The sequence below is a fragment of the Corvus hawaiiensis genome, chromosome Z, assembly GCF_020740725.1.
Source record: "Corvus hawaiiensis isolate bCorHaw1 chromosome Z, bCorHaw1.pri.cur, whole genome shotgun sequence".
Lineage (NCBI taxonomy): Eukaryota > Metazoa > Chordata > Aves > Passeriformes > Corvidae > Corvus > Corvus hawaiiensis.
Window position 1 is genome coordinate 66,602,797 of NC_063255.1, and position 18,499 is coordinate 66,621,295.

The 18,499-nt window shown below is 37.2% G+C and overlaps 1 protein-coding gene across 5 annotated transcripts in view; it reads right to left on the reverse strand.

Moving 5' to 3' along the window:
• Positions 1–18,499, reverse strand: part of SMARCA2 (SWI/SNF related, matrix associated, actin dependent regulator of chromatin, subfamily a, member 2) — a 121,016-nt gene that overhangs the window by 44,427 nt on the left and 58,090 nt on the right. For all 5 annotated transcript variants that reach the window (XM_048291939.1, XM_048291936.1, XM_048291938.1 and 2 more), the window contains 9 exons: positions 17,078–17,320; positions 16,674–16,787; positions 14,552–14,659; positions 12,030–12,116; positions 11,085–11,131; positions 9,555–9,721; positions 5,764–5,927; positions 4,810–5,037; positions 817–894 (listed from right to left, as the gene is read on the reverse strand). In XM_048291939.1, the coding sequence (XP_048147896.1) occupies positions 817–894; positions 4,810–5,037; positions 5,764–5,927; positions 9,555–9,721; positions 11,085–11,131; positions 12,030–12,116; positions 14,552–14,659; positions 16,674–16,787; positions 17,078–17,320 (1,236 nt within the window). The remainder of the gene's footprint in view (positions 1–816; positions 895–4,809; positions 5,038–5,763; positions 5,928–9,554; positions 9,722–11,084; positions 11,132–12,029; positions 12,117–14,551; positions 14,660–16,673; positions 16,788–17,077; positions 17,321–18,499) is intronic.

Consider the following 18,499-nt stretch of genomic DNA (forward strand, 5'->3'; position numbering starts at 1 on the left):
CCTATCAGCAGTTGTTTCTGTGGACACCACCTTATACACTTCCATTTATGCACATACAAGTGTCTCTCTTGTTCCATCTTGCAGAACAAAGCAGCCTCTGTAGAGGGCATGGTGCTTTACCTTCAGTACTTAAGTACTGCCCTGTACTGGTGTCAGTGAAACCCAGAGGTCCTCTAGCAATCCTCAGATTGTACGAACAATAAAAGGCAAGAGCAATACCTACAAAGACATTTGAGTAATTATTCCATCAGTAGCATAGACAAAAAAAGAAGTACTAATAAAAAGGAGTGACTCACATTTGAACCACTACCTCTATTTTGGTAACTGTTCAACAGTTGTAGCAGCAGACACGCAGCTAACTGGATTCTTGACAACACCATCAACAATATCCCAGTTACCTCACCAAGAAAACAGCATTGTTAGTCTACTAATTTACTGCCTTGTTAAGGTTCTGTAGTTGTCCTTGCCATTACTGAAGGCCGAAAGTAGGAAGAAATGTTGAATAGTAAACATATGCTGCAGAATTAGCAAGCCAAACTGTGACTAACATTTTTGCACTCTAAATTTCTCAGGTTGTGTGAAATTCTTCCTCCAGACTGTCAACTGTTCCACTGACAGCAAGCATTTCTGAAGTCTTTCTGTCATTTGAGCAACTCTGTATTTAAGCAGACTACACTTCTTTCCTCAGATGAACAATGCAAGTAAATAAAACCTGTTTCTCCAGTAAAGTTTTGAAAAACTTGAGTGACAGAAAGATTATGGTCTTTGTTAAAAACACTAGAGAAGATAATTTATTTATGATTATACCATCCTTACCATAAAGAGATCAAATTCCTCCTCACGTCGAGCAATCATCTGATTCAGAGTCTCATCATCAGGAACTTCATCTTCCTCCTGGTTAGAAAGACGGATAAAATTATTAGAAAGTACTCACATGCACCTAGAAGTAACAGCCTCTATCAGCTCAGAGCTCCACTGACCCTCTCTCGCTGACAACATATGTGAAGCACTTAAAACTGAAATGAAAACTTTTGAAGTGTTTAGCTATTCAGAAGTTAACAAAATAACATACTAAGAGTGACAAATGAGACTTATTACCACCTTCAAAATTCAAGAATGAGGAAATGAGCAAATACACAACCAGGAAATTTTGGGTTGTGGTTTTCCTGGGTCAGAAGCACATTTAGTGCTTTGGTTAAAATGGATGTGTTTCTGTTCTGCTATTCTACAGTACTCCTTCAGAAATACCATTCTACATTTTGAGGTCTTTCCCATCAAAGCCAGGGGAGTGAAAAATTTCTGATTAAATGAAAACAATGAAACATGTTTTTATACTGGAAAATAACCCTGCTGAATCACTTTCTCTTGACCATTTTTTGCTTACAAACTCAGATGTGAACATTTTACTGCAGACAAAATGGATTATTTCACAAAAACAGAAACAGACACTAGAAAAACAATTTAGAACTGTAGTGTTCAATGGAAAACGTTAAACCTGAAACAGTTATGATACCCATTTTAAAACAAAGCCCTCAGTGTTCACTCTTCCTCCCTGAATTATTCTGAAACCACAGGAAACAGGTTATTCTACACGTGGTTTTCTGAACCTATATTACAGTATACTACAGACCTGTAATTCTTGCCAAAAACTCATGTTTTGAACCCAGCTTAATGAGAATACAGAATGCTGCATGCAGCATCTGAAAAGCTAATATCCTGTAGCTTTTTTTCAGAAATAAGAAGTCATTTATATATGCACACATCTTATCTTCCCTCCAGTGTCAGGATTTCTACACCTCAGAAAAAAACCCAAAACAGTTTTCATTAATGCTATTCTCAAGGAATGCCTTTGTACCTTGATCAGCATATAATTTAAATTGTAACATGAACCAGGCAACTGGGAAAGTGATTACGAGAGCTAGGTCTTCTCACTTCTAGTCACTGCTCCTTCAGTGTTCACAAAAAGGAAATCATGTGGTTACACACACAAAGAAAAAAAGATTCTTTTATAAATGTGACCATCATGAAAGTTCCACATACTTCCTTATTATCTCAGAGTAACTTTTGACCTAAAAAAAAAAAAGTGATCCCACAGTAGAAGCTGTAATAACAGTGTCCACATTATCAGCAGTTATGCTGAATAATCCTGTTGCCAAGCAGGTAGGCTTGGTAGAAAAAAAATTATGGATAAACTCAAGCGCAAACAAAAAATTACTCTATGAACAAGTTACTTATAATCAGTTGTTGTACACTGCTATTATTCTAAAGAATCTTTCTAAATACACAGAAACTACCTCTCTGCTTTATCTAGTACTGCTAAAAGAAAAAACAGATCAAAAAGAAGAAAAATAACTGAAATTTAAAAAAAGCTACTAAGAAAGTATGAACAGAACATAGTACTCTACATAAAAGTGTGAGAAGTTTGAAGCATGCTTAGCATGGGAATATTTAACTAGATGTTCAGTAAACAGTATCTTTGTTAGATGTGCTACTCCACATTTGCAAGTCAAATGTGTGTCAATATTGTTAATAATTTAACTTTTAATTGAGAGATTTATTTTTTTCCCGTCAATCTCCCATTTGATACTGAGTGCTGCTGCAATGAAGGAGCAAGGGTGACCAGCGAAGGATGGTGCAAATTCAATTCCTCTTAGTACTCAAGAGTTTGAGTGTTTGGGCAGAGTTTTGCATAGTCTCTGTTCACAAAGAAGCATTACTTTGAAAGCTTCAGCTACAAGTCATTCTGCAGCATCTTAAATGCTGTAAAGACTGATACTGGGCTATGGAAAAGAAACTTTTTTAAAATCTGCTTTCTTTGGAGACCAAGTATATTTGAACAACACACAAGAAACAACTTGTTCTTAAGTCATCTACAAAATAAGGCATGTCACACAGGCCTGAGCTACAGCCCTGACTTCTGAAACACTGTCAGATAAATGCTTCGGAAACAAATGCACACCTAATTTAAAAAAAATTCATAGGACTACTGAAAATGTCTGCTGGTTTCAAGTTTATCTATCTACTCGTATAGGTAGTGTGGGTTGCTTTAGAACTACAGGTTTACTTAATGAAAAGTGGTACATATGTATATCATCAAATTTCTGCATTAACACCACAAATAAAAGACAATCACTGATAAAAATGTTTGCCACTCTTCTTTAATTTCTATGAAAAATACTAAAACAATACAAAATTTCATCTTACTCATGCTTTATTCCTTAACCATCTGCTTAATGCCCAAGGACCTTTTGTCTGTAAGATGGACCCGGGGGGCAGGGCTGGAGCCACAGGACCTGGGTGCAGGTCGGTTCAATGGATGGGGGCCAACAGCTCGGGGGCTCTCGGGCTCGGTGGGGTGCGGAAGGGAGTGCGCCGGGAGCGCTGTGCTGCTCTTTGGGTTTCTTTTGTTGCCACTAGCTGGAAAAAGGTTCTGTTGTTTTTTTTCTCTTCCCTTCCCTTGCCTCACTGCCTCCCTTCCCTCCTCGCCAGTCCAGGGAGCCTGTGGGGTGGCCCTGGCTGGTCCGAGCCCGTGTGTTTGTTCCCTCTCTGGGCATTTGTTGTATTTTGAGGGTTTTTTTCCTGTTCTACCCTGTTTTGTTTGGTGTTAATGAACAGTTTGGGGTTTTTTCTCCAATTTCACTTGTTGTTACTGATCTGTCCCACTGACGGACAAAGAGGGGAGGCCCTTTTCCCTTTGGAGGAGGTGCTCATTCCAGAGCGCTTCCTCCTAAAATTTTGTCTCCAAAACTGAGACATTTTCTATATTCACAATGCAGAGTTTACACAAAAGGATTAATGACTGAAGAACTAAACTCCTCGATCTTTGAAACTTTACTTCATGTAATGAAGGATGCCAGTGAAACACAGGCTATAGAATCTTCTATCAGTGTGCACCTTATTCAGACATACAAGGCACACTAAAGAGGCAAAATCACTCTCAAAACCTTTGTCTTTAACCAGTACAGGGTATTTTCAAGGTGGGAAAAAGTCAGTGCTGAACAAGAATTTCAGTGTGTGTGTAATATCAGCGTAACTGATAGATTCATTTAATGTCTCCCAAATATGGCTTTCATCCAAATACTGAATTTTGTTCCAATTAAGAGAAGAGTTTTGCAGTGACAGGTGAAAGAATAGGTTCATCATTCCACACTCACAGTTCCACAGAAGAACACAATGAAAAGACAGGCACTCAATGACTCTATAACCTCACTTACCACTATTGTAAGGAAAGACTTGACAGCTGTTTTTAAACAGCTAGTTATTTCTCAAAGAGGAAGTGGTGATGAGAAGTTCAGGCTGGACACAGCACCAGAAAGAAACAGTTACTTTCTGGCTTGTCCTAAGCCCAAGGCACATCAAAGCAGATCTTAACTCTTAACTAGGTTCCAAAAGAAGCACAATAATCATGTCCTTCAAGACTGAAACTAGGTAGTACTAGCTGCTCAGCATGTCTGAAAATCAAACTGCCTAGTTTAACATATATATTGGACTTAGGAGCTGGTCTGTAATCTGTTCTGGAAAAACTTTGTTTGAATGCAATTGTTTGCCAAAATGGGTTTTAAGTTACAATTCAATGCCTAATTCTACACTAAGATTTAATCATAACCATGACATCATAACCACTAGGTTACAGCCTATTACTGTGACCATAAAAGAAGAAAAAAATTAAGTTATTTTTCTGACTGGATGGTAAGAATTATAATGACATTTATAATTTCAAGAGTTATGACAATCTTTGTAAATGACGAATAAAAGAAGAGTCAGTACTTCCTGAAACTCTCTTTTAGCAATTATTTCTAACTCCCTTACCTCATTTTCTTCTTCGTGCTCCAGTATAGCTTGTAGGAACGCTCTCCGTTCATGGCTTGAAGATTTCTGATCAAACATTCCTGCCTGAATAACTTTTTGATCTACATTCAGCTTATACTTTGCTGCAGCAAGTATCTTCTCTTCCACACTGTTCACAGTGCACAGTCGCAGGACTCTAACTTCATTCTGCTGACCAATTCGGTGAGCTCTATCCTGGGCCTGCAAGTCCTATTAGGCAAAGAACACAGGGAATAACTTAACAGAGAGAGTGAACACAGATATTCAAACTCTTCTTAGTCTTGCTTCCCTTACTTTACATGTTGCTATTGAGTATGATGTGATTTGCATATACTTGCACAACAGCTGAAAACACCACATAGTTACGTACTTTCTTACAAAAAGAAAAAAAAAGGTGGCAAAGACATAATTCAGTTACCTCTTCTGGCTTTTTCAAATAAGCCAAAGTGGTACGATATCCTCTTTTCCTGGTGATCTGTATTTACTACTAACCACCAGAGTAAGATCAGTGCCTCAGACCAAGACTACTGCACTCACACGGTCACCGAATTTTGTGAGACAGGTAGCATTCAGCATAGCCTTTACTAAAGTATTGCAAACTATCTACCAAAGACTAGGGAGCTGGTTATTGTATCCTAACGGTTAAAGAATGAGTCCAGTTATACAAATGAAGCAGTTTATAACACTCCTAGCACAGAGGATACCCCGAGACTCAGATAAAATATATATGCAGGCACAGAACTAGCTAACCAATTAAAACCAAAACATTTCCTCATTGTGGCAGTTTGCCTCACTAATTCCTCTCAAAGAAGCATTTTATCTCCTATTTGGATTTTTTCCTTTCATCCCAAGCTGTATCATCTATTTAAAGAAGCAACTCAAAAAAGCATCATGTATTTTTTGCACATTTCACGAAGGTAAGAAAATAAAAATAACCTGATGAGGGTTCCAGTCACTGTCAAAGATAATAACAGTGTCAGCAGCCTGGAGATTTAAGCCTAGCCCTCCAGCCCTTGTACTCAGTAAGAAGATAAAGTATTGTGATCCAGGTTCATTGAACTTCTTCAACAGAGCAGCTCGATCCTCTGATTTTGTTGTGCCTAAAAAAAAAGAAATATTGTATAATAAAGATGTGAACTGCAGTAATATAAATACAACGTCTGTTGCTAAAAGTACATTGGAAAAGGGTTATTTTAATGCACTACATTTTGACACCTCTGACACATTTTCCGTAACACTGGCTATGAATGTTTAGGTCAACTGCCTATCACACCTACAAGATGGACTTCTAAAGGTCTCTTCTAATGCATTTGTTTTGACATTCCTAAAGTAGATCTTAAAATGTTGGCTAACATTGTTATACCTTTTTATAACTCACATAAATTTCAACTGAAGCTAATATATACAAACAGAAGAGAGCTCTAGTTTTGATTAATGCCTTCTGGCTACAGCAACATTAAATATTTTTAAAATACTTATACTACTTATATCGAGATTTATCAAAATGTCACTCTTTGCCTTCGGAGTCATAATTAATACTAAAAGACTGAGAATTCTTAAAATGTCCCATCTTGAGGGTGATATATGTACAGAAGATGAAATTACAAAATTTTTTTTACTACTATGGTGGGTTGTTCCCCAGCTAGTTTCCAGATACAACCCCCTGCCTTCCCAAACTCAGCAGTGTATGGGGAGGAAATAAGACAGAAAAGCTCCTGTGCTGAGATGAAGGCAGCTTAGTAAAAGTGAAAGGCGTGTACGCAAGGACAAGAGGAGGAATTTATTTACAACTTCCCATCAGCAACCAGATGTCCAGCCACTTCCTGGGAAGCAGGGCCTCAACACCTGTAATGACTAATTGGGAAGACAAATGCTGTAACAAGTAATGTCCCTGCATCCTCTTCTTTTCCCTCAGGTTTTACTGCTGTTCACAACCCTTTGGTCACCTTGGGTCAGCTGTCTCATCTGGGTCCCAATTCAATGCAGCCTGCTGGCCTTGGGGGTGAGGGGTGTTTGGAGAGAAAGCCTTGACACTGCAAGTGCTGCTCAGCAATAGCCAAACACTGTGTGACATCACTGGTGGTGTTACAAACCCTGCTGAGCCACAAATGCAAAGCACAGCACTATATGGGCCGCTAGGAGGAAAATTAACTCCATGCCACCTGTAGCCACCACAATCACACAGCCAAACTGCCGGCCCACTGCTGACCCAGTGAACCCCACAATAAACATATGAATTGGGTAGGAAATACTCCATGCAAGAAGACAGCTGGACAGAACCTGGATAGATTGGATCCATGTATAGAAGATATCTGTTATTATGAAACTGGAAGAGAAAGGGTTTATCTAATTTAATGAACGACCCGAAAAAGACAATGAGGTATATTTACCATACTATGTCTTGCCACAAACATTCTGGCATGAAAAATAATTCATTCAAAAATACATGATGTAAAGTAATCTAAAACAATTAAAATGCAATGTAATTTATCTTTCTTGAATAGAAGTTTTAAAACACATGCAGGCCAGAGGTGTGAAGAGGGGCTTCTTAGCATGCTAATATGTTCTTTAGACGGTTTTGTCATTCCATGGCACAGTGAGACAGCTCATTTATGTGTCCATTTCATAATGCCATTTTACATTCAAGGATAATATTGGTTCAACTTCACGTTCATTAATATTTGCAAAGGATGAGACTATTTCTTGGTATTACTTTTTCTTCTGAATAAAGCATGAAGCTAAGAGCCAATTTAAAATGCTGTTAAAAAACATTCAGAAGAAACTTCAAGTCTCACTTACACTGTTCTCTATATTTATCTTAAATCATTGCTTCTCTGTTAAAAAAGTATTCTGATAAATGCTGCTGGCATTAGTAATACTATAATGTGTGAGATAAAACATTAAGTAAAAATGACCACTATTTAATAAGCTCAGTATGAGGCAGAGATCATCAACATGGAAGAAGACCAAAATGGAAACTTCTTTCAAACAGATTTAAGACTCAGGTGGGATTCACTATTTTTAGTTTTCCTTTCATAGAATTGCAGGAATCAATTAGAGAATCAAATAGATTGGAAAAGACCTGTGAGATCATTGACTCCAACCTTTGATCAAACACCACCTTGTCAACCACACCACGGCACTGAGTGCCACATCCAGTCTTTCCTTAAACACCTCCAGGGACAGTGACTCTCCCACATCCCTGGGCAGCCCATTCCAGTGCCCAATCACCCCTTCTGTGAAGAAATACCTCCTAATGTCCAATCTGAACCTCCCCTGGTGCAGCTTGAGACTGTGTCCTCTTGTCCTGTCACTGGTTGCCTGGAAAAAGAGCCCAACCCCCATCTGGATACACCCTCCTTTCAGGGAGCTGTAGAGAGTGATAAGGTCCCCCCTCAGCCTCCTTTTCTCCAGGCTAAACAATCTCAACTCCATCAGCTGCTCCTCATAGGACTGGTGTTCCAGACCCTTCATCAGCTCCACTGCCCTTCTCTGGACACGCTCCAGCACTTCCATGTCTTTCTTGGAGCGAGGGACCCAGAACTGGACCCAGAACTGGCAGTATGGCCTCTCCAGTGGGTACTCACTCAGCAGAGGGGGACAATCCCTGCCCTGGTCCTGCTGGCCACACTGTTGCTACCTGGTACAGGCCAGGATGCCATTGGCCTTCTTGGCCACCTGGGCACACCCTGGCTCATGTTCAGCTGCTGGCACCAGCACCCCCAGGTCCTTTTCCTGTGGGCAGCTTTGCAGCCACTCTGTCCCAGCCTGTGGCACTGCCTGGGGTTGTTGTGACCCAAGGGCAGGACCTGGCACAGGGCCTTGTAGAACCTCCCACCACTGGCCTTGGCTCATCGATCCAGCCTGTCCAGATTCCTCTGTGGAGCCTTCCTATCCTCCAGCAGGTCTACACTCACATCCAACTTGGTGTCATCTCTGAATCTACTGAGGGTACATTCAATCCCCTCATCCAGATCATGCACAAAGATATTGAACACTCAACAGAGATATTAAACAAAATAAAGATATTGGTATCTACAATGTTTCTAAATCCTCTTTTTATTTAAAGTAATAAAACATATCTACATATGAAGAAATTGAGGCTTTTTATATTCCTGTGAAATTCAGGCATGATACTGAAATTCAGCTATCCTGTGAAGAATAGCAGTTGAATTTTAAACAGATAAAAATGAATTTATTCCATTGGAATAGAGGCATTATCATCTCTTATCATGAGAATACTTTCAGGCAACTTAAACAGTGATTACTAATGGGGACCCTGGATTTTAAACCCTGTGTGAAAAAGAGATGAGCCTTTAAGCAGCAAATTTATACATAATCTGCACTCCTGGAATGGACCTGAGTCTTTATCAAAAGAATCCATTGACCAAATGGTCTGCAGGTTAAACAGATAAGAGAAAACACTGAAAGAGACAGAGAAAATTACTTCTACCGACAGAAGCAAAAGTATGTCTTTCTCAGTACCTTGTCTGGAAGAATATGGGAAATTCTAGTAAACTGCCCCTGAAGGGTCTACTGCCATAATTTCATGGTAAACACACTTGCAGAATTATAAAATAGTTTCGAACCTGTTTACACTTTTGTATAGTGATAACACAGCACTGTTATGGAAACACTGGGAGGAGAACCCAAGGCTCCCATGCCCAAACTAATGAAGGATGCTACCTCCTACCTTATTATTTATCCTTTTTCTCCATTTAGCTTACCATCAAGACGCAGGTAAAGGAAATTTCGAAATGCAAAGTAGTCTTCCATAATGGTCATGAGTGATGTCATTTGACAGAAAAGAAGCACACGATGGTTAGTAGCTCGTAACTTTGGTAGAATACGATCGAGTAGTTCAAACTTCCCTGAGGCCCGATAAAGTTCAGCTCTGTTGGAGAGAAGCAGCACAGTAAATGCCAGAATAAGCTCCCATTTGAAAGTCTGTAGTCATTATCATGTCAGAATATAACAAAAAGACTAATTTACTTAATCTAAACAAGACTAATAATTTTCTGATTTTTCTTCAATTACAAAATCTGTCCTGACTTTCAATCACACAGAATATCTTTATGAAATTCAATTCTTTTTCATTATTTATTAAAACAAACGTTATTTCTCAGCCAGATAAGCATTGTATAAGCTAAGACATTCACCTGCTATTTAATTTTCAACTGGCATTAAAAACAACTTTCAATTGCAACTGCAGTTTCAAATTGTATGCATCGGTCGTATGTTGGAAACAACCCCCTTTCCACTCAACTATTACGCACATGGAAGTGAAATACTGCAAACTGAACTAATATACGGAGACAGCGGCAGGAGTCTGACATAGGATATACTCTTCAGCCATACAACTTTAGTTGTCCTGAACAGTGTTCACCTGCTTTGATTAGCTACACTTTTGTCTTCTAATGCAAAGAATTCCAAATTGACTCTCAGCACTGAAATTCAACCCATAAAACAGAAAATGAGCAGAAGTAAACAGGATGTCTAAATCAGCATCACAGTGATATACTTTAGAGAAACAAACTTCATGCAACTTTTCTCTAACCTTGAGTCTGTACTCTCAAAATACAACTTATCATTAGCAATGGTACAAAATCCAGAAGGTACAGAGCCTTCTGATATGCACATATCTGTAATCAGCCAAAGACTGAACTGTTTAGGAGACAAGTATTCTGGTATTCTAGCTAAGGAGACAAACAGCCTGGTATACTAGGTAAGAAAAAAAAAGAAATGAATTGTCATTAACACCTATACAGGAAGAAAGTTAGGTGGATGATATACATTTTTTGTTTAGAAAGCATCTATTAACCTGACAGTTGCACAACGTGTCAAGAAAAATAAAACAAATCTTTTTCATTTCTGATAATGGAAGAAATGCTACTTTAATTTGGAATAAAGATAGTAAAGAAGGTAAAGTAGAAGGCAAAAGTAACAAGAGAGAGAAGAAAATCCTAACAGATATCTCTAGAGTCATCCCAATGAATTTCAGATGGTGTATTATTCCAAAATAAGGGGAAAGGAAGACACGAGTCTTTTCTGCCTGCCATCGTGAAAGAGTCGGACAGTCATGAAAAGATCTTGTAACACTTCTAGTACTAATAGGTTTTGATTTACATATGTGCCCTGTACTTCCTCTGCCTTTGTATGAACTGCTTGAGTTTGCTGACATGTAGCTTCCAGAAAAAGACTGTGATCATTAATTCCAATACAACACTATGGACAGGAGGAAAAACAGGAAGAGTTACCCATTAATGACACCATTTGAGTAGCCCAGATGTTCAGCGAAGGACTCCTGCAAAGTTATAAGCAATAAACATATTACAAACTACACAGTAACCAAAAATTACACTTTCTTATAGAAATCAAATTAAATATATGAGTGTTGAGGTTTGAGTTCAATGATGTTCATAATCTCAGAAGCCACCTTGTGGCAACAGTGCTCTGCTTAATGTTTTCCTATACTATTATTTAAAATTCATGAAGAAGTGACTTCTGCAGCATACATTTTACCAGATTACAAATACAGTAGAATACTAACTAACTTATACTAATTAGTAGATGATCCATCTGCAAATTACTCGGTTTAATTACTCAGCATACAAGATAACGAAGAATGAAAACTACAATAATAATAATAATTAATAATAATACATCACAGTAGGTACTTAATTATATTTTCATAAACATAGATATCTATGACACTTTCTATCTTTTCAGATATATTTATGTACTTAGATCCTATTGAGAGATGTTATATAGATAGTACATTTTTGCTGAAAAAACAAGATGGATGGAATAGAACAATTTTAATTGGCACTGTAGAAGATTAGCAGTCTGCTAATTACAAAGATTCTACACATGATATTTTGAACTAGTGTCTGTATGTCATAAGGTTGGTGTATGTGGATACTAAGTTGCTCTGGGTTGTTTTAAATTAACAAAAAACCTCCTCACTTTTTAAAGACACTGTTCCATAAAATTAAATACTTTAAAACTAGACTTTGGATAATCAATACAAAGATGGCACTTGTTGACTATAATAAATGGTTTTTTTCCAAATCTTTCCTTTCCAGTATAAATTATATGGACAGAAATGCCCCCTCCCATATACATAAGCTTTAGCAGCAGTTTTCTATTATTTTAGCCATCTGAATAAAAACAACTCTCAAAATCTAACCTATCAGTCTTACCTCAATGTGTTGAAACATGTATGGGTGATTGCATATCTTTCTCAATTGCATGATAGTGTTCATAAGAGTTTTTGCTCCACCTTTTCCCTACAGGTACAAACAATGCAAATCAAATGATTAATTAATTAATGATTAAATTAATTAATATATTTACAAATATAACCTTTTAAAATATTTTTATCCCAAACCCAAACACTGCATCCCTAATAAAAAAAACAAAACCAAAAGGAAACCAAAAAACCATTAAAACTCCCCAATAATAAAAAACCAAACCAGGCCAACCAACCAAACCAAAACAACAAAAATCCAGAACAGTTCTCTTGCTGTCATCTGTCGTAAGGATGCTCTGTAATGAAAAAGGAAGACCTGGAAGTAATCCATGAAGCGCACTACATTTCTACCTGCCATATTCATGGTGGGAAGCAGAGCATCTACTGTCCTGATTATTTATACTGTTTATTATGAAACCATACAAACTCCGTAGTGTCTGAACCCTCTAAGAGGAAATCATTCTAGCTGGGTTCTATTCAATTCCACAGTAACTTCTCCAGTCTGTTAACTTGGTATATGGGTTTCTCACTCCAGCCCGAGTAAAACATCAGGCCACAGGTAAAAAAATGTTAAAGCTCACCAAATTCATGAGTCGTCTTATTATTTATGGAAGTATATTCTCAAAACACACACTACAGTTAATGGTGTAGAACCAGGACACTCATCAGTCAGCTGTGCTAGAACAAACTGTATGGTTTAAAACTAACTGCAGTTGGTCAATGTAAGTTTGAGAACATTTGTATCACATTAACATTGCCAAAATCTTGTTGCTTTCAAATGCCATTTTGTTTTGTTGTCATTTTATATAAATGTAAACAGAGTGGCATCAATATTCCAAGCTTACTATATGACTAATTTAGATTTATTTTTAAAATCTCAGCCAAAACAATTTACCAATTTCAAGTTTTAAAACCAAGGGAAAATACACTACTTGACCATAATACATACTAGCAATATTCTAGTCTTTTCTAGGAAGTACACTGAAATCGTAACTTTCATCTAGAGCAGAGATTATTATCTATTTGAAGGGGGCACTCCACACATTTAAAACTTGGTTTTCTTTCCAGGATCATCTCACATTTGCTCCAAAATGCAGTTCATATTTGTTATAAAAATAATCTCCTAGAGCTTTCCATCTTAGCAAATTGTCTCTAATCTCAGCTGGGTCCAGGCCAGAGCTGCAGAAAGACAAGATTTTTTCCTAACACAATAGTTGTTTGATCATTGAAGCCAAGCGGTCTTAACGACCACCTCTCTCTGCTGACAACAGGCAGCAGTGATAACAGACCTTGATTCAACATTTAAAGAAAAAAATTAGTTAAGAAAGGGTTGCAAGAAAGGCAAAATTTTAGTCCCTTGGGGAGAGAGGAAGGCAAGGGAAATGTTCAGAAAACAGCAAAGGCCATTTTAACTGGTTAAACACAAAGCCAGGTAGAGAAACAGGTAGGACAAAATACACAGAAGCTTCTGAGCAGATGAAAAGAAAGAGATCAGAAAAGGAAGGAAGTAGAAGACTGTGATACAAAATGAAATTTTAGGACAAATACAAAGACATCAAACTGAAAAACTGCTTAAAAACACAAGTGAGGAACACGAATTAATGTCTAAAAAATGTTCGAACTATGAAGATGAGTTTCAATATCCAAGGCAAAAATCCTTTGTCTGGAGTTTAATTAAGCACCAGCAAAGAAAACAATTTGACTGTAAAGAACTAGGAAGGTAAAATAAGATACTGAATAGAAAAATCACTCACTGTACCAATGCAACCTGAAAAAGGATTATGGAAAGACTGTATGTGATTGCACTGCATTAGCAATATACACAAGAGGGTACAAACTGAAACTGTTACATTCTAGATATTCTGCAGTGTCTGTTCAAAGTATTTCACATTTACTATAGTATTTCAAATTTGTTATTATGTGAAAAGTTGATGGAGTGGCAAATTCTTTACTCTGTATTGACTCGATCAAATCCCATGACAACATAACCAACATTTACTAACACATAGTCTAAATTTGATTATATGACTTTGAATCTTACTGATCTCTTAAAGAATTTTGACACCAACAGATCTTGTAAGGATGAACACAAGCATACAGTCTTAGCTGACTGAAACAAGACTTAACTAATAGCTCTGAAAGACAAGATAAATGACCTTCTGTCGCCATTGCTGCCACAATCACAATTATTCAGATATATTATTGAATTAAACTCAGCCAAGGGAAATGCAGTCTTTTCTCAAACATTGCCTGTTTGAAGAAAGGTGCTGCAACTACACTGAATACAAGCAGTATCTTCCCCTTGTGAATAGCTGCAGCCTTGTAATTGAAAGGCATGCCTGAGATTTCTCTTCCCATGACAGATACCTGCAGTAAGAGTCTACACATTAATTTTATAAAACAGAAATCAAATTGTTAACATGTTCATAATACATTATTTTCTTTATATTTTAGTCTTTCTTTCTTTCATACCTTCTTGTCTTTTTCAGAACCATCTGTGAGAAGGATTCCCTTGGCTTGCATGTGACGGTACAGGATCTTTTGAAGAGCTGACATATCACATTTGATCACATATTCCACCTGGTGCAAAAAAAAAACCAAAACCAAAAACCATAAACACAATGACATAATAAAGTTAGTAGGATCTAACTGCAGATTCTTGTCATTCTAGAACAAAACAAAACAAAACAACCTTACTAATCTTTTATCTGTACCATAACACCACATAAAATTTCAACAACCAGCACTCCAACTGCAAGCACAGCAATGAGTATCTCAAAAGATTATCTGTTAGTCACAACTGCAGTGAGACAGCTGGATCCTAACGATGCAACTGCAGGATTACCAAACATACTTTATTTCTCACTCTGTAATTTTTAAAATCTAAAAATAATTTAAAACTGATTTTATATTTAACATGCAACTAAAAAAGTATTTTATGTTTCATAACCCATGGAATTTATTGTGTCTGTTAAGCTTTATAGAAATATTAAGCAAAGCATTATAAAAATATCATCACTGTATATCTAGCAATTAAGAATCCCTCACAGAGTCTAACTGGCATAATATTTACCTAGGCTGTCACAGAAATATGCCATTTTCTCAACATACACTAAAACACAGGGAATTAATACAGTATTGTATGACCCCTACATTCAGCCTGACTTGTTCAGCTTTTTAAAACTCTATTTATTTTTTGACTGCATATTAGATTTAAAAACAGTAACACAAAGACTTCACACACCAATTTTATGTCATTTTTTCTACTGCCCAATGTCTGGATTATAGTCACTATGTTTCTAGTAAGTTATGTTAAATAAAAACTGTAATATAACAAAACCACACTAGTGGCTAGAAATCCTTCAAGCTGTGAATAAAAGACAAAGCATAAGCTTCCTAACGTTTAATAAATAAAAGGGAAGAAAATTATCAGATATTTTCTTCTCAGAAAGACAGGAGTATGAACTCCTTAAAGACAAGTGACTTTCTTCAATGGCTTCTTCACCAAGATTAGCAAAAGCAAATGAACCTTATTAACAGGCTTCAGTCCCCAAGTTCAGTCCTCAGGGTTGGATGAATTCCTTTTTTCAAGATGATGGCAACAAAAAGAAACATAGCCTTCTGAGTATGAGTGTGTATGCAACTTGAAAATTTTCCCTCTCTAAAGCCTATTATTGGATTTATCAAACACAGTGGCTTGATTTCAGTATTATTTTCAAATGCAAGTATGTTTTATTCTCAAATAAATGCCTTCTGAGGGTATTGAAATTTGACATTTGAAGGAACAAAAATTTGCAACAGCAGTAGTGTTGACATGATTATAAAGATGAAAAATAATTTTTAAATGCCTTTCTTTGTATTGTCTCTAAGCATCTGTACAGAGTTCTTAATTCATTTAGCCAGTCAGCTTATAACACATCTTACAAATATTACAGTTTGGTATGGTTTTAAATCCAGTTGACCTTAAAACCAAATTTTCCTTATCACACCTTCAAATTTACTTTTTTTTATTTAGTTGCTGTTGTTATTCCGGGAAGAGGGATGTAGAATTGCAGAGGAGGACACAGTGGGACAAGATGAGTTACCCAGAAATAAAAACAATTACCTTTGAAATCAGAAAATAATTTTAAGTTCTGAATTTAAAAGCCACTAGTTAAAAAAATGGTGTAATTTCAACAAGAGACTTCACACAATTCCTGGAATGATAATGCAGGACCAATTGCGCCTGCTTTATGAAGTCCAGTAGTCCTTCAAGAATTTCAGTGAACTAGCTTCAGCCCAGTTCAAGGAGTATGATACAGGACAGAATTTTATGCTCAGCGTATGGCTGACTCACAAATTGAAACCAGACTCTATAGAAAGAAGTTGCAAATCTTACAGTGGTTACAACAAACACATTTAAAGTTGGTGAGGAATCCTGAGAATGCAGAAACTTCAGGTACTCAGGCTTCCTCAGTGACCAGCTTTCTCTGAAGAGGTATACACAAACAAATACTAAAGAGGTCCTCTTCTGCAAAATAAATCTGAAAAAGGGGCATTACTTAATGCATAGAAAGAATATTACACCCTTTCCAGAACTCCTCTCATTGCAAACCTTTTCTGGCAGTTGAGACTCAACCTCTTTCTTCAATCTTCTCAGCAAGAAGGGCCGAAGCACTTTATGGAGACGACGGATGATCAGAATAGTTTCTTCCTCATTTAAGTCCACCTAGAGGAGTTTATAAAAGTCACTACAAGGCAACTCAAGTACATTAGGTAATGTCTTCTTTCACATGAAAAGTTAAGAATGTGCAATAATTACTTGCATCTTACAACCAAACTGACTGGGTCAAAAAATACACTTTAAACATTAAAATTTTGGTATTATAAAAAAGGGGTCTTTTAGTTAAATCCCTAAGTACCAGAGCAAGTTCAAACACTAATCCTTCTGTATAAGCTCTCTTCTGTTTTCATCAAAGTGGTTTATTTCTGATCTTTTAAAAAACACTGCCACAGTACCCTTTCTCCAGTCATGGCAAATGGAGCATTGAACCACTGTTCAAAGGTGCTGCAGCTCTTGAAAATGGTTGGAAGAAGGAAATTGAGAAGAGCCCAAAGTTCAGGCAATTTGTTCTGCAAAGGAGTCCCAGTCAGCAGGATCCGCCGAGGGGCCACATAGTGAGTATTCAAGACCTGAGTCAGCTTGCAGTGATGGTTCTTCATTCGATGGCCCTCATCTACTATCATGTACTTCCACCGAATCTGAAAGAAAAAGAAGAAAAGTTGGCGAAGTTAGAACAGGCCAGACTTTGTCAAGTTCCTCCCAACATGTATAGAACAAAAATACTTAAAAGCCTGAGACATTAGTCAGTCTCAACCTTGAGGAAAGCCAAATCAAGCATTATGCAACTATCAGTGTCCTTGCTAGCAGCAAACATAGAGACAAACACTAGGTATGCTCAATCTGATGTTGAATTCTGACTGCAATTGAAACAGCAAACAGCAGATTCCTTCCATTTCTGGGAAAGAGATTAGAATGACTGGCTCTTCAAGGCCAGAATATGGTTCACAGTGGAAGAAAGAAACCGCATGAACTCCAAATAAATCTGTCTGTAACAAGAACCTTGAAAGGAGACAAAAGCATTTTCAGATAAAGTAAGTATGCTCACAAACAACAGCAACCCTGAACTTTGTTTCAGCTAATCCTGTGTTTTCCCTTGAGAACAAAGCAGCATAATTAAAATCATCTCCTTACTTCGCTTTCAACCAAAGCTTCTATTTCTTAATATGAAATCTTAAATGCAGTCACAGCAGATGTTGGAAGCTGTTGTTCAAACTCTCTGTTACCATCTGCACTACAACATGGACAGTTAACTCAAGTGTCACACTGACCATATGACTAGGAGGCCTCAGTTTGTACTTTTAGAGGTACTACCTAATTCCATTTCCCAGGACATGATGAGTGGCATAGTGCTGTCATTCCTACCTTTCAGCAAGAGTGGGAAAAAATAGGGGAAAATGAACATTAGGTAGTCTCAAGCTGTTTTCAAGCATTCAGAATGATGCTAAGAAAATGCACTGCCTTTGTATTACAGGACAAACAAGTAATATGCAGTAAATATGCAGCATGTAACAGACAAAAATGAAGTGAAAATGAACAACAACTCAGGAAGACCATACGGTTTGTCTGTATAGCCAAATACTTCCTTAGTCTGCTTTGTGTGCACATGAAATAGTCTTATAGTACTGTAGTTTTCATTTTAATTCATCGTACTTGATACCTACCTGTAGACAGTCAGTGAGCCCCTAGGAACTGCGATGTGTAGACTCTTTAGTCTGGATACCAAATTCATGATATAGGTAACTATTTAGTCACATGGGGAAAAGTGACCACGTAGCTGGAAGGTCTCTAATAAGAGTGAGTGTCAGGACAGAAATAAC